The sequence below is a fragment of the Benincasa hispida genome, chromosome 12 (genome assembly GCF_027475165.1).
Source record: "Benincasa hispida cultivar pf3 chromosome 12, pf3_genome.v1.1, whole genome shotgun sequence".
NCBI classification, from domain to species: domain Eukaryota; kingdom Viridiplantae; phylum Streptophyta; class Magnoliopsida; order Cucurbitales; family Cucurbitaceae; genus Benincasa; species Benincasa hispida.
The window spans coordinates 7,447,008-7,469,519 of NC_143489.1; the positions used below are offsets into that span (position 1 = coordinate 7,447,008).

General features: G+C 35.1%; 2 protein-coding genes and 1 pseudogene across 4 annotated transcripts; 2 read left to right on the plus strand and 1 right to left on the minus strand.

Moving 5' to 3' along the window:
- Positions 1-4,379: 4,379 nt before the first annotated feature.
- Positions 4,380-18,853, plus strand: LOC120067843 (uncharacterized). 2 transcript variants are annotated; one of them, XM_039019439.2, is made up of 8 exons: positions 4,380-4,988; positions 12,932-13,069; positions 13,148-13,249; positions 14,064-14,198; positions 15,666-15,761; positions 15,979-16,125; positions 16,722-16,785; positions 16,915-18,853. In XM_039019439.2, the coding sequence occupies exons 1-8, from the start codon at positions 4,905-4,907 to the stop codon at positions 18,675-18,677; spliced, it is 2,529 nt and encodes an 842-aa protein (XP_038875367.1). In that variant the 5' UTR covers positions 4,380-4,904; the 3' UTR covers positions 18,678-18,853. The 2 variants fall into 2 exon arrangements, with proteins under 2 accessions (XP_038875367.1, XP_038875368.1); XM_039019440.2 differs by lacking the exon at positions 14,064-14,198 and having other exon boundaries at positions 4,403-4,988.
- On the plus strand, positions 7,686-12,005 carry LOC150031740 (uncharacterized; annotated as a pseudogene). The gene is made up of 2 exons (XR_016525189.1): positions 7,686-7,949; positions 8,106-12,005. The product of XR_016525189.1 is annotated as an uncharacterized LOC150031740 (transcript).
- Positions 18,854-19,174: 321 nt separating the features above from the next.
- On the minus strand, positions 19,175-21,892 carry LOC120067844 (Calcium-dependent lipid-binding (CaLB domain) family protein). Its single transcript, XM_039019444.2, has 5 exons — positions 21,468-21,892; positions 20,271-20,336; positions 20,041-20,167; positions 19,597-19,711; positions 19,175-19,466 (listed from the first exon to the last, which is right to left on the minus strand). The coding sequence occupies exons 1-5, from the start codon at positions 21,532-21,534 to the stop codon at positions 19,410-19,412; spliced, it is 432 nt and encodes a 143-aa protein (XP_038875372.1). The 5' UTR covers positions 21,535-21,892; the 3' UTR covers positions 19,175-19,409.
- Positions 21,893-22,512: the final 620 nt, after the last annotated feature.

The following is a 22,512-nucleotide window of genomic DNA, read 5'->3' on the forward strand; positions in this document are numbered from 1 at the left end:
AGACATCCACAAATATAAAAACACAATGATTGAACAATTGAGTAGAATCAATAAAGATGGATGCCGCTCGTAAGTATTTTTTTTTAATAAAAGTTATCATGGAAATGAACTTTAATAATTTTTAGGATGTAGTTAGTAGATTGTTTGGTGATAAGTTGATAAGACAATCCTTTCTAGTTGGTGAAGGATGAAATCATATTCTTGATTTCTCATTGGAGTCTCATTTCTTTGATCTCCAGTTTCTTTAATATGTGGGTGGAGATTTTTAGTTCCCATTAATAGATATTATAACAAAATTTTATTATAATAAGAGTTTCAATGATTGAACAACAATAACCCATGAAAGTAATTTTTGTTTGTCCTTACAAAAATTGAATTTAGCCATGGTAAAATATATCAAAGGGCTACATATTAAAGAAGAAATGTAACTTTATGCTAAGTTAAATATATATAGGGTCATCTGATTTAGAGCACATATTTTGATAAATTAAAGATAAAGATGTATTAAATTGCTTTTTTCTCTATTAGTGTGTTCTTTCTATTACAAAATATCCAATCATTTTAATTCAGAGTAAATTTTCATCAATTAGTGTTGAATGAGACCACATGAGTCTAATAAATTGGTAGGCTCAATTAATTTAATTTATGAATAAAGCATTTATTATTGCTTTATTATAAAAAAAATATATAACTTAAAAAACTCTATTTTAATTATTTTATAATCACTCAAGTTGAATAATCTAAATACCATAACTTACTCCAATTTATATAGTAAAAAAAATCCAAATTTAGAAGATATTTCCACAATCTCTCCTCTCCCTTTGTTACTATTATTAGGGTAATTGCAGTGATATGGTCTAATAGACTCCTACCAATAATATGATCTATCACGAATAGACTATTTAAATTTGGCTATATTTGCAATTTTTTTTATATTAGGTTATATCTGCTAATATTTTTGGTTTAATATCTATATTTGCAACGGTCCCTTATTATTATTGTGTAGGAATACTCTTCCTTATTTAATGGATATAGTATTTTTAAGTAATAAATAAGTCACCTTCATCATTGGTCGACCAAGTCTAAAAACGTAGGTCCAAAACGTATGCCCAATCTCATCCCAACCCAAATCTAATGCTTTTCAAAGTATTGTTTGGGTCTTGGCAACGAAATAAAATTATTGATATTATAAAGTTTTAATTAATTTTATATTTTTAATTAAATTGTCATTAATTTTTAACATTTTCATAATTTTTATTACCTAATAGTTGTGTTATCTACACTACTAAAATATGTTTTATGAAATAATAAAAAAAATCATTTTAAATATATTAAATATAGTGTATAAAAATTATATATGTACATATATTTAGGTTGATCCAATGATAAGTCTAACGGGTTAGCCTGATTAACTAGTCTAAATAATTCCGATATAGGTTGTCCAGCTATCCAAAAAGGTGATCTATGTCTGATATTCCAATCTAACAAATGAATGTCTATTGGATTGGTCCAAACCAATCAAACTTTGACTTTGAATTGAGCCAAGGCTAGGCTTGGACCGATGGTTGAGCCACAACCCCGTTAGGATGAGATGTGATGAGGATGATTATAGGACAATTAATGTATTTTATTTTAGTATTTGTTTTGTTGTTAATTTAGTTTAATTACTCTTTTAGAATTAATTAGTTAATTAGCCATATAAGGTTTGTAATAGAAAGTTTTTGAATATTCTTTTGAATATAGAATTTGTGTTCTCATAGAGAGTGCTTCCTTATTTTTCAGGGATGAATTTTCCGATTTTCTTGTTTGGACATGAATTTGGTCTAATTATCTTTTTCAAGACATCAAAATATAAGTTCAACCAGTACAAAATAAAAAGATTATTAAAAATGACCTTTCAATGAGTGAGTGATTGAGAATCATGGATATTTTAATAATGCCTAACCTTTTTTATGAAAAGTTTTGGGACATTAAGTCTAAACATGATCTGACCCATCTTAGAAATGAGGGCTTTTGATTTTTTTTTTCTTTTAAATATAATATAACACTTTTCAAACTTTATTAGTAAAATACATTAGGAATTAAATATATATACACACATATATATATACTTTTCTTATTTTTTAAATATTGCCTAAGAAATATGTAGATATATTAATTGATAGATAAGATGTAAATTATCATCTCAAAAGTTAATGGTTAAATCTCTTATTCTAATTGCTGATATCAAAAGAGAGAGAATTTCAACTCAATATACCTTGGTAATTGATGCAAGTTACACTTTCGTTAATAATGTGATAAGTATGGACCCATTTGATAATCACGCTTGATTTTTAGTTTTTTATTTTTGAAAATCATGTTGGGTTTTTTTGCAATTTCTTATTCACATTTTCATTTTTGGATATATTTTTTTAAACTTTAAAAAATACACTTGAATTTTGAGAGCACACTCATCATTTCTTATTCTTAAACTGCTAGTCGTTGAATAATAATGAATTTCATTTTCATAAGTTTGACTGGTTTCTCATTTTTCCGTCTATTTACATTTTTCTCTAAATTTTTCAGAAACAATTAAGTAATAATTTTTTTATTGCTACACTACCTTTAGTAGGCGCTTGAGAGAATATTAACTTTCTTTTAAGTGATCTTGAATTGATTTTAAATAAAATCAAGTAGAAATTAATGTTATAATTAACTTGAGATGGTCTACATTTTAGTGTTTACATGGATGATTTTAATTGATAACTCTAAAAGTTTTAGAATATAAGTTAATTTTTTTTAATAAATTGTAAAAACCATCCTTAAATATATGTAAAATGTGATAATGACTACATTTTTAAACTTTTCATCGTAAAAATTAAGTCCAACCCTTTAAAATGAATTGAATCCATTTCACTCGAATTGACTTTTATCGGCTTGAATTCATGTCAAGCTTATATAAAATCAAATAATAAGAATAAAAAAGGATAAAAGGGAATATGACAAACTTGTGGATGACCATAAGTCAACATTTGACAGCAACTTCAAAATAGAAAAAATATGGATTCGATTGAACTGCCTCATTTTTGTTTGGTTGACAATTCATATTATGTTTTGTATTTTTAGATTTATCAATAAATATATGTATTCGATTGATAATGTAGATTCAATTTTTAAAAATTGTTTTCAAGTCATGTGATCTAAATAATTCAAATTTTGAAAACAATAATTTTTTTCTTCTTTTAATGTATCGAAATTTTAAATTTTCACTTTAAAAATATGTAATTACATTAAATGTAGATAAATATTAAGAAATACAACATGTCGTTTTATAAATTCATTTTTGTTTAAATTAAAATACATGTATTATGTAATGTATTATATATATCATATAATATTACAAAATAGAAATTATATATATATATATATATTTTAAATAAAACATATTCATAAATTAATAATAGTTAAAATGAGCTTAACTTAACTAACATCAAATATATAATATCAACCTCAAGATTAGAGGTTTGGTTTTTCCATTCTATATATTATAGAAAAAGAAGTTTATAATCGACCAACTATATAATTAGTGAGTATGTTTATAAATATAGCATCACACAAGTATAAATTATTGTTTAAATTATAATTTAATTTTTGAATATAATATCAAATACATATCTTTGTTTGAGAAACTTTTCTGTTTCTCGTAAAAAGATCCCACCATCATAACATACAAATTAAAATAAAAAGTAGTATAGAAAATTACCCTCACACATTTTAAATTAAGAGAGTAGAAATTTGAAACCAAAATCAAAGAGAAGGAGAGGTGGAAGGTAGTGAGAGAAATTAGAGAATGGAGAAATAAACGTGAGATAGATTTTGAGTAAAATGGATTTAATTTTTATATTTATCAGAGTTTGAGGATTTGATTTTTACATCTTTCATAATTTAAGAATTTAATTTTTATACTTAAAAATTTAAGAGGATGCAACATTTATACTTTTAAAAAATGAGAGTTTAATATATATAATTGAAAATTGAAAGGTGTAATTGTTATCATGATCATACTATAGGATAGTTTTCACAAAGTTTCTTTTTCTTTTCTTTTTCCTACCACTTATATTAGAGAAAAAAAATGCACAAATAATCATTTGAATAACTTTCCCCAAATTCATTTTTTTTTTTAAAAAGCATGAACACCATCCTTCTCTAAAATTTTATATATTTTTCTAATCTCTCCTACCAACCTCTATAAAAGATATAAGAAATAGTAATAAATATTTAATATTAATATCAAATCCTTCTATTTACAGATATAATCTGGAGACAAAAATGTTTTTCTCAAGGGTTTGAAGAATTTTTTTCTATATATGTATAGCGCACGCAGATATTAGATATATAAAGCAAAGTTTGGTAATTAGTGAGTAGTGTGGACAGTGAAGGCTGTGGAATCAAACGACATCCACAACAGACACGAATCAATCTAGTTTGACAATGGAGTCTTAACTCAATCCTCTTCATCTCTCTTTCTTACTTTGCTTCCATTTTTAACCCAACGGTACAACCAGCAGATCCAATCCACTCTGATTCAATGGTCAAAGCCCGAGCTTTTATACAATCCCAATGAACCCTCGAACCCAAAAAGCCGAGGCTCAAAAAAGCAGCTTCTGGTTGCGTCTTCAACAACCCCATCTTCGATTTCCAGCCCTAACCTTTTCCATCTCACCGAGTAATCCTTTTCCTAGCTGAAAATATGGATTTTGAATCACACCCACGTGTCCGAACCTCAATTTCTTCCTTTCCTTTCCCATTTCCCTTCTTTCTTTGACCTAATCAATTCCCTCTTTTGCTGTTGAGCTTCGTGTTTTAGCTTCACAAATCTTGGTTGCGGAATCTGGAGCTGATCTGTTGTTGATTCTTCTCTGAAGATGGTATCCAAGGGTTCGCCGGATTGGCTTCCCTCTGGCTGGACCGTGCAGTATAAAGTCCAGAAGACGGGCCGGAAAATTAGGGTAATTCTGTTCTTGCTGTTAGTTTATTCTTTTATAGATTTTCGGTGGGATTTTGTGGCTGCTTAGGTGTTTGATTATTGGTTTTTTGTTCTTTAACTGGAGTTTGCGAGTTTTAGGGTGGACGATGGTGTTATGTGCCCTATTTTGCTTGCTTTGTTGATTGAGTCTGTAAAGTTCCATATTATTGGATGTAGTGTTCTGAATGTTCAACCCTTTTTATTTGATGGGCATACTGTATAAATATCTCGTGTTTCCCAAGGGAACAAAGGGTATTTGACCAGTACTAGGATGTCTTCTGGAAAAGAAGAGTCTGGTTCGTTTTGTTTCTATGGTGTTTATGTCCTGGTTTTTCATATTGGTAGTTCTCTTGTAACCTACTCTCTCTCTCTTTTAAATTTTTATTTTGATGCTGCCCCAGAGGCCTTCCTTCATCTTCCACCTTCAACTGTGGTTCTTCCTAGTCAGGTTGAAGTTTTTTCCCCTTACCGAACCTCAAGGTTCTCTGCTGAATTAAAAACAAAGCTTTTGTTGTCCATGCACATCCCATCCTAAGTAATGGAAAGGAATCCAAAGTCTCCTATATAGGAAGAAACCTGACATGTCTGAAAGAATAGGGAGGCAAGGTGATAATTGTAATTCCATGAAGAGAAGATAAATCAGGGCAGAAAAAGTTCTGGAACTTTTACAAAAAAGATTGCAAAAGAGCTATAGTGCTAACAGGATAGTACGTCTATGATGGTTGGTTTAAAATTTGGCAAAGCCTATTGTATATTTTGCTATTGGATTCTTTGTTGAACCCTTGCCTACCAAATAAAACCCTGCAATCTAGTATATGATGTACAAGCATGGAAGAAACTAGAATTTTATGATGAAATATGAATAGAGGTTTGTGCGCACCCTGAGGCCATTTTTCCTCGAATATGGAACCTAGAATCTTAGATTCATGGATAGATAGAGTTTACCTCTTATGAAGATGGAGGGTGGAGAAAGACTAGGAAAATCAACATTATATAATATGTCAAAGGTGGAAATCTCATGCAACATGCCCAAAGTATGATGGAGGACACGTTGATTGGACCAAGAGAACACATTAGAAGATGGATGGAAAGTTTAGAATGATTGATCGCACAAAAGAACAAATTTGAACCATCATGAGTTGACCTAATGGTAAATAGGGGAGCATGACCTTGACAAAGGGCTAGGAGGTCATAGGTCCAATCCATGGTGGCCACCTACGTAGGATTTAACATCTTACGGGGTTCCTTGATACCCAAATGTTAGGGTCAGACATAGTTGTCTTGTGAGATTAGTTGAGGTGCGCATAAGCTGGCCGGACACTTATGGATATCAAAAAAAAAAAAAAAAGGAAAAAAAAAAAAAGAATGATGTATCGAAAGGAAATATGCACTGAAGTCATTCATTCCTTATTGTTGGAACTGGAACATTTAACATGATTAACTTAGAAGTGGTGGCTAATGTAGTGGTTATTTGAATGCAAAAACAATGTTTAGAATACATGATGGATTCAGATGAGTGGAGGCCAAAAAATACTTCTAATCGATACTTGCAACCACTTCTAGAAAATACATTCCAACAGCCAAATTGTCCCATCCTCCATAAATGGTGGTCTCTAAAATTGCAAACTTATGGTATCTCCTGTGCTTTCCTGATAGTTTGCAAGGTTGGGCAGGTTCTTTTGGCCAAACTCTTAAGCTCCAAATTGGAATTGGAAGTTTGTGGAGTTAGGATTAAAGCACCCCTAGTTTGATACATTTCATTGGGTAGAGAGAAATATTGAACCAAAATAGCCGTCTAGGGAGGGCTAGGGTAATCTTAGGTAAATCCTCAGGTTGATCCCAAAATTAGGCTTTTTTTATTTTTTTTATTTTTTTTAATAAAATAATTTAATGTTTATAATTTATATTTTTTTTATACCTTCATTTCCATTTTAAAACTGAGACAATTTTTTTTTTTTTTTTTTTTCTTTTTTTTTTTTTAATTTTAATTTTTAGGAATTGAATGATGAAAGAAGGATTGGGTTAATCTTTAGGCAAGTCCCTTTTACCTTCATTTATGTGTTAATCCCTATAAGTAAGGAGTTCCCTCATGTTTTGGACACTTAACTATTGGTTGATTCTTGGAGTACTCTGATAGACCACCAATACTATTTCAGTATCAAAGAAGGAGGAGCAGGGGTAATAAGGGAAAGGTAGGAAAGGATGAATATGTTTCTGTTGAGAAGGAGGGGACCACTCCTGTGGGGGACCATCCTTAGTTAGTTAGAAGAATTAGAAGTGCATATAAAAAGGAGAGAGCTGTTAGGGAGTAAGGGGGGAATTTTGAGTAGTAAATGGTTGGGTAGGGATTGTCTCTCAGACCGTGAGAAAGAACAATATAATTTTCTTTTCCTTTGCGTCACTCTTTGTAATAGTTGTTCTTGAGTTCAATAAAATTCCATTTCCAGTTTGGTATTCTATCAAATTGGTATCAGAGCTCTCTTCTGGGAGGAATGGCTCGGAAAAGATTTGAAGAGAAGTTGGAATTGTTGGATCAAGAGATCTTTGGGTTACGAGTGGAGATGCAGAAGCTACCTATGATTGAAGAGAACTCGGCATCTCTGGCTAAGAGTATCGATCGTCTGGGAATACAAGCGGATAAACACTAGAAGATCGGCTGGGAAGATCGTATGTGGTTGAAATGGTGAAAGGCAAAGCAACGACTACTGAAGTAACTGAGGGGTCAAGGAATCAACAGGCAATCGAGGGTACGAATGGGAAAACTCCTATGGTGTTGAACAACAATGCAAAAACGGGAGGAGAAGAAGTGGTGATTGATCGAAACAAATTTAAGAAAGTGGAAATGCATGTATTCAACGGAAATGATCCAGATTCTTGGTTATTCAGAGCTGATAGGTATTTTCATATCCATAATTTGACCGGATCGGAGAAGATGATGGTTGTGGTGATCAGTTTCGATAGTGCAACACTAGATTGGTATCGATCCAAAGAAGAACGTGAACTGTTCAAAGACTGGAAGGATTTGAAGCAACGACTGTTAATTCGTCTCCGTTCATTGAGAGGAGGATCGATGTGTGGGAGATTCTTAGCGATTAAATAGGAGACGACTGTGGAGGCGTATCGAAACTTGTTAGACAAGTTGGTAGCTCCGTTACTGCATCTACCTAATGAAGTGTTGGAGGGGACGTTCATAAATGGACTTGCACCACGGGGCAAGGCAGAAGTTGAGTGTTGGGAACCTGTTGGGCTGGTGCAAATGATGAAATTGGCCCAACGTGTCGAGGATTGTGAGAACGCGAGAATGAAGGCGGGTCGGGTAAAATCTCACGAAGGTAAGATCCAAACCCTGAATAACCCTAAAAGTAATAATGATATTGTTAGTAAAGTAAATAACATCAGAAATACAAACGAAGGGGCGAAACCTAACGAATTGACTCCGATGAGGACAATTACTTTGCGAGGGGTAACAACGGGAGAATATCGGAAGGAAGGGGCGTCTAAACGGTTAACGGATGCTAAGTTTCAGGTTAAGAAGGAGAAAGGTTTTGTTTTAGGTGTGATGAACGTTATACAGTAGGTCATCGTTGCAAAGGGCGTGAAATACGAGAGTTGCGATTACTGGTGGTGTACGTGAATGGAGAGGAGATGGAATTGTGTGAGGAGGATGATTTGAAAGAAGAAATAATAGAGCTCAAAATGATGACAGTGGAGGAAAAAGTGTCAACGTTGGCAGAACTATCGTTAAATTCGATAGTAGGATTGACGAATCCGCGAATGATGAAACTCAAGGGAGAAATAAAGGGTGAACAGGTGATAGTGTTGATTGATTGCGGAGCAACACATAACTTCATATATGAAAAATTGGTAAAGCGATTACTATTGCTGATGACGGAATCTTCAAACTATGGCGTTGTTTTGGGTTTGGGTTTAGCAGTCCGGGGAAAGGGAACATGTATAGAAGTAGAGCTTTCGATTGGGGAATGGAGATCGAAGGATAGTTTCCTTCCGTTAGAATTGGGAGGAGTAGACGTCATCTTGGGAATGCAGTGGTTACATTCGTTGGGGAGAACAGAGGTGGATTGGTGTAACTTAACCATGACTTTTAACCATGGTACTCGAAAAGTAACGTTGCAGGGAGATCCTAGCTTGATGAAGTCTAGAGTGACCTTTAAAAGTATGATGAAATCATCGACTGAAGAGGATAAGGGGTTTTTAATCGAACGTAGAATGATGGAGGCAGGAGTTTCAATGGTGGAGTGGTATGGAATAGAAGAGGTGTACACTATTTCAGAATCAATACCTACGTTGCTGAATAAATTTGAGGATGTGTTTGACTGGCCGGGGGGATTACCTCCAAGAAAAAGCATTGAACACCACATTCATTTGAAGGAGGGAACTAATCCGATGAACGTGTGACCATATCGCTATGTGTATCAACAAAAAAATAGAGATGGAAAAACTTGTGGAGGAGATGTTAGACTCGGGGATCATAAGACCAAGTACGAGCCCATATTCAAAGCCCTGTTCTGCTGGTAAGAAAGAAAGATGGAGGCGGGAGGTTTTGTGTTGATTATAGGGCTCTCAATAACGTCACTATACTAGATAAATTTCCTATCCCAGTAGTAGAGGGGTTGTTTGATGAATTAAATGGGGCGGAGCTATTTTCAAAGTTGGATTTGAAGTCAGGGTATCATCAAATTAGAATGTACCCAGGGGATGTGGAAAAGACGATATTTAGAACCCACGAAGGACATTACGAGTTTTTGGTCGTAATGCCTTTTGGACGGTCAAATGCTCCTTCCACATTTCAAGCTTTGATGAATACTATATTCAAGCCTTAACTTCGACACTTTGTCTTAGTTTTTTTTTGATGATATATTGGTGTATAGCAAGAATTTGGAGGATCACCTGCATCATCTGGAAGTGGTGCCCGTAGTTCTGAGGGAGAATGAGTTGTATGCCAACTCTAAGAAGTGTCAGTTTGCGAGGGAACGCATAGAGTACTCGGGGCATATAATCTCAGGCAAAGGGGAAGTGGACCTAGAAAAGGTAAGGGCTATTCTTGAGTGGCCAACTCCACAGACCATCAAAGAGGTTCGTGGGTTTTTGGGGTTGACTGGGTATTATAGGGGTTTTGTTCAAAATTATGGAAGCGTTGTAGCTTCATTGACTCAGGTGTTAAAGGGAGGTGCTTTTCAGTGGAATGAGGAAGCTCAAAGAGCGTTTGAAAAGCTGAAACGAACCATGATGACCCTACAGTGCTAACACTAACCGATTTTACTTTGCCATTCGAGGTAGAAACTGATGCATCGGTCTATGGCAATTGGAGCGGTGCTAGTTCAGCAGAAACGTCCAATTGCTTTCTATAGTCATATTCTATGAGAGATCGTGCCAAGCCGGTTTATGAAAGGGAATTGTTGGCAGTGGTTATGGCCGTGCAAAGGTGGAGGCCATATTTGTTGGGAAGGAGGTTTGTAAGCAAGACTGATCAGCGGGCTTTAAAATTTCTGTTGGAACAGAGGACAATACAGCCTCAGCATCAGAAATGGGTTGCTAAATTGCTGGGTTATGATTTTGAAGTGGTATATCGGCCCGGGGTGGAAAATGGAGCAGCTAATGCCTTGTCGCGAGTCATGCCTATCGTGTATCTGACGTCCCTAACTGCACCTACATTGCTGGATATCAGTGTCATCCAAAGGGAGGTAGAACAAGATCCTAAACTGCAGGATATCATAACTAAGTTGCAGCAAGATGTTGAAGTATAAGGGAAGACTAGTATTATCTAAGTCATCTTCTTTGATTCCGACTATATTACATACATATCACGATTCAGTGTTTGTTTGGAGGCCATTCGGAATACTTAAGAACTTATAAGCGGCTAACAAGGGAGTTATACTGGGAGGGTATGAAAAGAGATGTGAAGAAGTACGTGGAGGAGTGTATGGCAAAGAAACAAGACACTATCATTGTCGGCTGCGGGTCTGTTGATGCCATTAACTATTTTGGATGTGGTATGGGCCGATATATCAATGGATTTCATTGAGGGGCTACCAAAGGCCAGGGGTTATGATGTAATTTAGTTGTGGTGGTCAGATTGAGTAAGTATGGACATTTTATGGCATTAAAACACCCCTTTAATGCTGAAGTGGTAGCTAACGTGTTTAGTAGGGAGGTGATTAAGCTACATGGATTTCCTAAAACAATTGTTTCGGATAGGGATAAGGTCTTCATGAGTCACTTTTGGCAAGAGCTTTTCCGTCTCTCAGGTACTAAGTTGCATCGAAGTATGACTCACCATCCCCAATCTGACGGGCAAACTGAAGTAGTTAATCGAAGTGTAGAGATCTACTTGAGATGCTTCTGTGGAGGGCAAACTGAAGTAGTTAATCAAAGTGTAGAGATCTACTTGCGATGCTTCCGTGGAGAACGACCAAAGGAGTGGATTAATTGGTTGCATTGGGCTGAGTATTGGTACAACACTACATTTAATTGGACACTACGTGAAACTATCCCCTAAATATTTTGGTCCATATAAGATTGTAGAAGGGATTGGATTGGTTGCATACAAGTTGGAACTTCCTCCAACAGCAGTTATACATCCTGTTTTCCATGTATCTCAGTTGAAAAAGGTGGTGGGACAGCAGTGCGAGGTCCAGACGGTACATCCATACGTAAGTGAATCCCATAAATGGCTGATTGAACCAGATGAAGTTTTGGGATATCGTTGAAATCCGGCAACTAGTGATTGGGAAATTTTGGTGAAATGTAAAGGATTACCAAATCATGAGGCAACTTGGGAGGTGGTGGAAGACTTTAAAAAGCAATTTCCAAGTTTTTACCTTGAGGACAAGGTAAATTTGGAGAGGGGAGGTAATGATAGACCACCAATACTATTTTAGCATCAAAGAAGGAGGAGCAGGGGTAATAAGGGAAAGGTAGGAAAGGATGAATATGTTTCTGTTGAGAAGGACCACTCCTGTGGGGGACCATCCTTAGTTAGTTAGAAGAATTAGAAGTGCATATAAAAATGGGGGAGCTGTTAGGGTGTAAGGGGGAATTTTGAGTAGTAAATGGTTGGGTAGGGCTTTTCTCTCAGACTGTGCGGAAGAGCAGTAGAATTTTCTTTTCCTTTGCGTCACTCTTTGTAATAGTTGTTCTTGAATTCAATAAAATTCCATTTCCAGTTTGGTATTCTATCATAACTCTCCTTAGTAATTCGTAGGCTACAGCACTATCTTTGTGTATATTGCTTGTGCCATCCCCACTTCCTAACATAATTTTGCTATGTCCGTTTCCCAAATTTGATAAATTTAAGTTGAAAAGAAGAAAGAAAAATCCCTCAAGTTCTTTGAAACAATGTCTTTTTTCTTCACTTGTTCAGTCCTGTAAGCACCGGTGGCATGATAGGTATGTACATTAAGGCATATGGAATGATTTTCTGGAAATAGAAATCGTGAGAATCTAAGCCTACTTATGCACCTTGACGAATATTTTGAAATAGCTGTTTGATTCTACATATTTGATATTGGTAACTCTCAGTACAGTTGATATTTTAACCATGTAACCCTACTAAAAAGAAGAAGAAAAGAACACTAGGCTACCTCCGTGTTTTGAACATATTTTCTTAAAGATATTCATGTTTACTGCTTGCCCCTTTGATCATTGGGCCAATCCATGTGGTTCACATGGAACAAATTATCGATTAGGGGTCAAAACCACTGTAGTGCAACAAATCTATTCACATTACAAAATTTTACTTCTTACATCTTTACACTTCATTTATTGCTTGCATTGGACCAATCCATGTGGTTCACATGGCGATTAGTTGGGGGAAAACTCTTTTTTTTTTTCTTTTTTTGGTGACAATTGTATTCACATTACAAAATCTTACTTCTTACAGTTTACTCTTCATTTGGGATTTTGTAGTTCTATACGAACTTGGAGACTGGAAAAAGCTTTTATTACAAGGATGATGTTATTGGCTATATTAAAAGCACTCAGTCTCAAAAGTCTCAACCGACTTTGAGGCGCATCAAAACTCAGTCAGGAAATAGTCCAGTACAAGTGAGCTTGGCTCCTGAACATTTTTATCTTCAACCCTATGCATTATCTTTAAAGTGGTTTTATTTTTCTCCGGTATAGGTCACGGTGAAAACAAATGAACACCCTGAATGGTTGCCTGCTGGCTGGAAAGTGGAGTCAAGAACACGGATGAGTGGTTCAAATGTTGGAGCTGTTTACAAGGTAACATATGTATGCACCATATGTTATGGAATGCTTTATATTTTAGCTTTTGTTGCCCTTTTCCTGTAAATACTCCTGGAATACTTTTAAGGTGGTTGTGCTCTAGAATTGCTTATGCTGCTGATTTTGTACCTACCAATGTTTAGTTTTCATGGGATTGATAAAATGATGCATGTAATTAAACAACTGTTCGTTATTAAATTAGCAAAACGGTGCTTTGTGAATTCCAATTCTTGCACAAGCGAACAATCAGGAAAACTCAGCCAGCTTGTCTACTTGCATCCTCATGGTGTTCTCATTCAAAGGCTTTTTCCAATCATTCTATCCAAGACATTTGTTTGAAATGGAATGCTTTCATATTCTTTGCTTAATTTAGTTTATATCTTTTGGTTGAACTTTTATTTTAGTTTCTATATTATTATATCTTGAGCATTACTCTTTTCATTGAAAAGGTCTTGTTTCCTCATCTCTCTCTCGCTCTTTTAAAAAAGAAAACAATCACCAAACAGCTCCTTCCCTCGTTGATCAGGCTAACCCTCACCCGCTCAAAATGAATAAACAAGGATAAACCTTTTTTTTTTTAATTACTTCTTATAAAGAACTTTATTTTATTATTTTTATTTTAATTGCTCATGAACAGATATCATATTTTCCTTCAGGCTTTGTTGCTTGAAGCAAACGCAGATAATTTTCTTAACCAATTTTAAATGATTACCACTGATGTCAAGAACGTTGACACTTGAATGCATCATTAAAACTAAGCAAGTCCATTGTTCATTGAGTTCTTACATTACATACCCCTCGCTTGTTGCAGTGTTACATTGATCCAGTGACGGACAACAGATTTTATTCTAAGCCAGAGGTATTTCGATATCTCAGAACTGTAAAGAACAAATTGTGCACATTGAAAGAGAGAAGGACAAGCAACAACACGAACTCTAGGAGCCAAGTATGTCACCCGACCAATTCTAATTTTTCTTTTCTTTTTCCTTTTCCCCTAATGTTTTTGTCTTCATATAAAACGAACTTGAAGACATGTCAAGTGGGTCATAGAGGAAACTTTTTTAAATAACAGAGAAACCTCTCGTTGATGTAAAGGAAAGTAACAAAGGTGTTCAAAGAAAACAGACTCCCATAAGGAGCGAAAGAAAACAGAAGATAAAGAATACAGAATGCTAATGAGGAAAAATGAAGGCCTCCAAACATACCAACAATAGACAAATTAGAAAGAGGGCACCATTAAGGTGGGTTGTAAGCTTTGTAGATGACTACATCAAATTGCTTCAACGAAATTCTGGACTTTTCTTTGGTTTCTTTCCAACCAAATTTATGAAATTATGGATTTACCAGCATTAACCCACAAGAGATTGGCATGAGGAAAAAATAATTAAACCAGTGCACAATTGAGTGGGGTTCTTGTCTGTCTCTTTATCATAAACGTGCTAAATATTAAAGATTGTGGAAAGAGAACCAACTATTAAGAGCAGTGCACATTCACCATCCCTGCAAATTGGTTGGAATGACACCATTATATGGATGCACAAGAGAGATTTTACTAGTCTTCAGTTTGAAGATTACATTCTCCACTCTGAAACCTGGGCAATAGTCTCTTTTCATTCTTCAATGAAAAGTTTCATTTCCATTAAAAAAAGAAAAAACTCTGGAACCTGGGCATCAATTTAATGTTGGGATTTGTCATAAAGCTTAAAACAACTTACATACTGCTCAGTGTACTGTTTTTCTGCGCACTTGTTCCTTCATTCTCATCATAACACCACAAGGATAATACACATGCTAAACATGATTCAGTATGGAAGGCCAATACTTTATATGTTTGTCTTCTAATACTTTTACAGGGGCTAAACTACCACTACTGAGATATGTTATGAGAAAAGCTCAGAAAATAGTATAATCACAATAAGAAGCTTTTAAGATTGAGATGCTATGTAATGATGTTTGTAACATGCTATGTAATGATGTTTGTAACATTTGAATGAAACTTGTAAGGGATGTCAAATCAATTTCTTCCTTGACCAAAAGGTAAGGAAATAATTATTGTAAAAGTTAAAAAAAACTGATTTCAACACAGTTTTAATTTTTGGGTACAACCATCATGGATTGACATAGTGATTTTTGGTGCCAATGATAAAAAGTAAAGGGTTCAGAGAGAAAAAGTTCAAACCATGATAATTACCCACCTAGGATTTAAAATTCTACAAGCTTCTTGGACATCGGGTGAAGTTAGTTAAGGTATGTGTTAGTTGACTCAAACACTCAATAATCATAAATATTTAAAAAGAAGTTTTTGGAGATTTTGAAATGCCACTTGCTTTAATGTGCTTCTTGGACTAACTTATGAAATACTTTTTACTATTTGCGTATTGAGTTATGTAGCTGATTTTCATATGTACTCTAGGTTGTTATTGAGCATTATAAAGATGAAGATTTGCCGCCTGGATGGATAAAGGAAATCAAGATCAAAGAAAAAGCGGATGGCATTAGGAAAGACCCGGTATAGGCTTCTTACTCCTGCCTTACACCCCCCCCCAAACAAAAAGGAAGATGAACATATGCATATGTAAAAAAGGGCACAGAAAAATGGTCTTGCATTCATTGTCGCCTTACTGTTTCAAGCTTGATTCATCTGTGCATTGTTAAGTTGCAATATAATTTCTTGGGTTGTTCCTCTCTTAGTTATATCCAACCCTCTTATTGGCTACCTGTTACAGTTCTACATAGATCCAAAATCTGGATACATATTCCGCTCCAAGAAGGATGTTTTCCGCTATCTCGAGACTGGAGAGATCAGTAAACATGCATTTAAACCAAGGGAAGGGGGGGATGACGATCAAGAGTTGATAAGTGACAAAAAATCAGTTAAGTTCATCTCTTGTTAGACTCATGCTCTAACAGCATTACTTGTTTCAGTCAGTTTGGTTCTAAATCTCGTTGTTCTGACTTTATGCTGTCGTCATTATGTTTCTTCAGTATGATATTAGTATATCACTCTCACATGTTGCATATTAGCAGTATGTTCAATTTCTTCCTTTGTTAGTAGTAGTATCATATCTTATGTTTGTCTACTGAGAAAAAAAAATCTTTCTGCTGCAAACATTAAAAAAATGTGTAGATAAGTTCGTATTGGAGATGTTGCACTGGGAATCTTTTTTTGGGGTAGGCAAGCTGCAAAGGCGATGTTTGCATAGTACATAAGTTTTCTATTGAGTTCAATCATATGTGAGATGGAAATTCAAACATTTGACCTTTTGATCAAAGTTATAATGTTTTAACCAGTTGAATTTTGCATTGGTAATTAGATAGATCAATTAATAGAAAGACTGATAGCAAAATGAACCCAAATAATGATGGGTTATTTTAGCAACAATGCTTCAGTCCTGTGTTTAGCGCTTCGTCCATGGTTTCTAATGCGTATGATTTTTAAACTCTGAATGGTTGCTTGCTTCTATTATAGCGACCTTCTACTGTTAGAGGACAGAAACTGGAGCACTCTGCAGCAACCCCACAGCCTCTTGCAGGTAGAATATTTGTAGGATATTAAAATTTGCCGCTTCTTACTGATTGAACAGTGTACTGAAACTGTGTCCAATGCATAGGAATTTAACTTTTATCATCTTTGATGATTTAATGTGCAACTATACATGTAGGTGAGGCAATGCCGACAGGGAGACGTTCAAAACCTCCAGGAGTCCACATTCAACAGTTGAAGCGAAACATGTTTTCTGAACTGAAAGATGGTGTATTTCCTCCTGTTGAAACTGTTGAAGTGATTATTTCATCTCAAGAAGTGGTCAGGGAGTCTACTGAAATCGAAGAGAAAAGTTATGGAAGTTCAGCATCTCCTAAAGCTGATCATCTAGAAGGAAACGAAACTGTAAGAGTATCTTCAGATAACGTACCAGTTTCAATTTCTGCATCTGAGTCGGACCAAGAGAAGGCATTGCCAAAAGCTGAAAAGCTAGAAAGTAATAAAATTGATACATTAGTAACTCCAGATAACAGTCCACTTTCAATCACTACATCGAAGCCGGAACGCGAGAAGATTGCAATCGGTAATACGATGGAAAGTGTTGAAAATGGGGAAAAGACAAAAACGAGGAAGTTCAAGAAGAAGAAAGACATCAACTTGCCTCGGAGGTCTTCAAAACGACTTGCTGGAATTGAACCAGAGTTGGTGCCTAAAGAAGAGGCAAAAGAAGTTCCTCAAGCTTCAAATGGAAGTAGTTTCACTGAAGTTAGTCCAGATGCTGGCCTAACTGTGAAAGCAGATGCAGATGTCCACAATGCAGATGAAGCATCCCAGCAGCTTGATGTGAGGTCGGAAAAAGATAATAAAGATCATGTACCTAATCTCAAGGACACACCCTTGCATGAAAATCCTTCTAATAAGAGAAAAACTCCTCCTGCATGCGGCCTCGATGTCCCAGAAGAGAAAATACAGAGAGTAGAAACCGAAAAGGAGGATGACAGAAAGATGGAAGCACAGCTGAATGTTCCAATCGCTGATTTTTGGTCAGACCCATGTTTGGAATTTGCAATCAAGACTCTTACGGGTGCATTGCCGGTGGAGAATGCCACTACCACTGATGAGCCGGTTTCTACTCCTACAGTCGACTTTCTGCAAGGACAGAGCTCTGTAAAAACTGGGCCTGGAAGTTGCATGAATAAGAGAACTCAAGGGAACAAAAGATTCAAGAACAAGAAAGAGCCCACCTCAAATCGTCAATCTTCAAGTATTAATGGGCTCAAACCTGATTTGGCATCAAATATAATTTCCTTTGAACAAGCGAACCCAAACAATCATTCAAATGAAGCTGTTTTGGCTTTTAATTTAGCAGATGGTAGAATACATGGACAACCACAAAGTAAGAATGAACAAAATAGAACATCTTGCCAAATCTTGCCATCTAGTGAGCTGCTTCATCCCCCGCCGGAGGTAAATTCCGAACGATTTAACAGGACCAATGCATATCACGAGAGCAGCAAAATGATGCTCGATGATCCGCATCAAATGTTTCAAACAAAAGACCATACGACATCCGAAGCTCCATTATCTTTTCCATTTGGGGATTCCTGGGCAGATCCATGCTTGGATTTTGCATTCAAGACTCTCACAGGTGCAATACCAATAGACGATAGTCTGGAAATTCAAAGCTTCTTTGAGGAGCGGCTTGAATCCTCTCGCAGCCAAAAAGACAGTAGCCCAGCATTGCCAGATTTTGGATCCCTTAACCTCTTCCAAAATGATATATCATCCCACTTCGACGGACCCGAAAAATCTGTTTCAGCACAGCACTTGAGTTTAGATCCTCAACTGACTCTGGGGAATGTTAGTCAACCAAGCTACAGTGGATTCACTTCTCAACAGCAGTCTTCCGTAGATAGAAACAGATCTTTTAGGGGGAGGTGAAGTTTTAGAGGAAAGTGTAGCTTCGATGTAATAACAGCACATTTCTTCTTTTAGCAAATCTGTATCATAATGGATGCTCGAATTCTGGCATTTCACATTCAGCAACTCCCACGTAAAACTCGAACCACTTTGTACCATTTGCCAGAAATAGAAGAAAACAAATTCCTAATTTTTAACTTCAGAGAATTGTTTGGATGTAATTTCTTAGAGCAAAAACACAAATATATATGGAACGAGTGGTGAGTTACTCTTTAATACTTAATACATCGTTGATTCCATAAAGAAATTCGAGGGTTCATTCCAAAAATCTAAACATAAACAAAAGACCAACCATCAACATCAAGGCAGTTTTTTTAACTTAACAAAGATCTAATCTCTGAACACAAATAGGATACCAATTCTCTCAAACCATACAATTAACAATCATTGAGTGGTGGTAATTTTTAACTTCAGAGAATTGTTTGGATGTAATTTCTTAGAGCAAAAACACAAATATATATGGAACGAGTGGTGAGTTACTCTTTAATACTTAATACATCGTTGATTCCATAAAGAAATTCGAGAGTTCATTCCAAAAATCTAAACATAAACAAAAGACCAACCATCAACATCAAGGCAGTTTTTTTAACTTAACAAAGATCTAATCTCTGAACACAAATAGGATACCAATTCTCTCAAACCATACAATTAACAATCATTGAGTGGTGGTGGTTCTCAATCTGCATATGAAGACTACTTCCATCCACCATATGTTTCTTCTTCCATTTGGAAACTTCTTTCAGTCCTTTCCTGCAGCAAGAGAGTCGAAGTGTTAAATTATGTTGCAAATGCACACGAGATGCCCTTACAGACAAGCCAAAAAGTCATGATTTTATCTGATAATTCTGCAACATTGACAAAAGTAAAGAAGGATAACGACCTCAGGAGAAAATTTAAGGCCAACTTTGATCTCTCCGCGGTATTCTTCATCCTTGACCACGTTGTATACTGTTTCTGGGAGGCTTCCTCCAAGGTAGACAGGTTCCAGTGGAATTCTGCAAATAATAAACAGGGCATTTGAACATGCTTGTGTTTTCATCATCAAACAGTCATCATAGAGCAAAATATATCACATGATATAAGAGTATTTTCATTATCAATTAGAGTTCAGAATGACCGTGCCAAGCAAGTCAGCCAAGAGCACCGTTCATACACCAAACTCAAAATTCCTAACTAGAGAAACTATATCCCCAGTTATGATTCTTGAAATAACGCATGCTTGAGTATCAACTTTGTGTCGAAGGCTATGTATATCCACATTACTTTTGTTTTCGATTAGAGTTTTGCTTGGTTACAGGGCCAATTAAGAAGCATTTTTACTTACTTTACTTCACCAACAAAGTCATCTTGCGTTCCACTATCACTGTCCAATATCTTCAGGATGAGCTCTTCTGCACCCTCAGATATGGTGAATAAAAAAGTTTCATTCCATTCAGGGTCAGATCCCTTTCCTGTTTGCAATCAAGAAACATCCTTTCTGAGGATAAAAGCACTTGGAAGTTTTGAAACTTGGAGATAATGGGAATTTGAGTATAATGTAGAAGATAAACCAACCTGATGCGACACTGCTTTTCTGCTCCTGGGAGCGGCAAGTAAGAGTAACATAAGGATCCATGTTACCTGCTCAAATCCACGAAGACCTTGTTAATACAAAGACTACCTTAAAATTAGAATATAAAAGACTACATTTTTTTATTTGGAAACAAAGTAGTGGTATTATGAATGAGTATGAGGGTAAAATGATGGTGATTGGTGAATACTTGTTTAATACAATGCCTTTAAATTTAACAAAAATATATCAATTATATATTTTGATTTGGGACATTATGAATCATTATGAATGTGTAAGAGGGAGGATGTGAAATAATGGAAATACAATTCATCCCTTCCAAATATATAGCATATGCAGAGCACCCCACTCACACCTTTGAAATATTAGATAAAGAGTGAAGGCTTTTAGGTACATTTTGTAAAGACTTTTCCCAAAATACTTTTGAAACCCATTTCAAAGTTCTTAATTTCTTTTATTCTTTATTTTGTTTAAAGAAAAAAAAAACTAGTTAAAAAGTTTGTTTAAGTACAAATGTGATATGAAGATCTGAACTTCTAACTTCAAAAGAAGTAGAAACCTCAACCATAGCGCTAAGATATTTATTTTTTTTGGGTGTTCCGACATTTTTTTTTCTATTTTTTTTTTTTTTAAACCTTATCGCCAAATGAATTTCCCATATCACAGTTAGTTCATCAATTCTAAACACAAGGCCAAAAAAAAAAAAAAAATCACAAAAATCTGCCAATAGTACCCTCCTTTTTACACAAAGCTAGAAGAATCAGATTAGTTCAGGATCCAAAAATGCAAGAATATTCACAACATTAAGTACTACACAAGAAACCAGAACCCAATTCAAATTCCATAAAACGACTCTGTTTTCTCATTATTTACAAACTTGACCCTCTAAAAACATTTCCACAAACACTTCACATGCAGATAAATGTGTACAAAGACTGACATAAACCCCATATATCAAAGATCAATATAAAAAACAAACCCAACCCAATAAGCCTTTTGGCCTATGAGTTTCATTTCAACCATCACTTTCTCAGATACCAACCAACACATAATCAGAATCAGGATCAAATAAAAATCAGGATAAAAAACATATTTGACAATCACCCATATAAGAAATCGGGAAACAGAAACCGGAAATTAGAGGGAAATTGAAAAAGATCTCGATCGGGAAAGGGACTTACAGAGGTAATCGGTGTTTTCAAGGCCCTTGGCGGAAACAAGAAGAACTTCAAGAGTTCCGGCGGGCATTTTCGCAGATGATGATGAAAGGGGAAAGGAATCAAGGTCGAAAAGAAGAGATCCGAATTTGTGTCCCCACTCTCCTTGGATCTCGATTTTTTCAGATGAATTGGGATTTTGTAAGAGAATTGTTTGTTGAAATATATATATATATATATATATATAAAGAGAGAGAGTGGGATCGTCGAAAGGATCCGGCGAGATGAACCGGGCCGGACAATTCTCCGCCTTAAAAGCCGAGAAATTAGACACCGTCGTGTGGTTTCATTTGTTGAGATGCTTTGTATCCTGAATGTCCATTTTTTTGTGATTTATTTTTTGGTTTCTTTTTTTAGTACCATAATTATGGGTTGGAGATTGAACCTCCAACCCTTCTGGATGAAAGGATATATTAATTACCGTTGAGTTAAACTTATTTTAGTTTATTTTCTCTTTTTTTATTGGACGATATGTGGGGTGGGTGAATATAAGTTTTATGCTAGTTGAGTATAACACCCCACTAATACTATTACGTGCAAACAAAATTCCACGTCAATTAGGAAAAGAGAACAATCATAGATATATAAATGAAGACAATTGCCTCCATTGATATAAAACTTTATGGGTGGTTTCAAAAGCAAGAACATAAGGTTTATGCTCATAGTAGACAATATCATACAATTATTGAGATAGGTAAAGGATCTGTTGTCGCTAACATATAATCTTTGAAATACTAATCTTTTAGTTGATGATATAATGCTCGCCTCGGATATAATGTAATCAAATTTAATCAATAATCGAAATAGAACTAAGTAGGGCAAAGTTTAATCATGAAAAAGACTCTAAACCACTCTTTTCTTACTTTTGTTTTTCTTAAAGGAAAAAAAAAAGGAAAAAGAAAAAAGACAAAATAAAGTAATCGAATACTAACATTTCAATTGTTTAGTCTGAACTTATTTGGTTAGATTAGAATTTTGATTCATTAGCTTTCAAGATTATAATAATGTC

Coding starts and splice junctions, on each gene's coding strand:
- LOC120067843 (XM_039019439.2), top strand. CDS start 4,905: ATGGTATCCAAGGGTTCGCCGGATTGGCTTCCCTCTGGCTGGACCGTG. Junction 13,250..14,063: donor ATGTTGGAGCTGTTTACAAG/GTAACATATGTA, acceptor CGCTTGTTGCAG/TGTTACATTGATCCAGTGAC. Junction 16,786..16,914: donor AACCCCACAGCCTCTTGCAG/GTAGAATATTTG, acceptor CTATACATGTAG/GTGAGGCAATGCCGACAGGG.
- LOC120067844 (XM_039019444.2), bottom strand. CDS start 21,534: ATGCCCGCCGGAACTCTTGAAGTTCTTCTTGTTTCCGCCAAGGGCCTT. Junction 19,712..20,040: donor GACTTTGTTGGTGAAGTAAA/GTAAGTAAAAAT, acceptor TATTATTTGCAG/AATTCCACTGGAACCTGTCT. Junction 19,467..19,596: donor GCCTTAAATTTTCTCCTGAG/GTCGTTATCCTT, acceptor CTCTTGCTGCAG/GAAAGGACTGAAAGAAGTTT.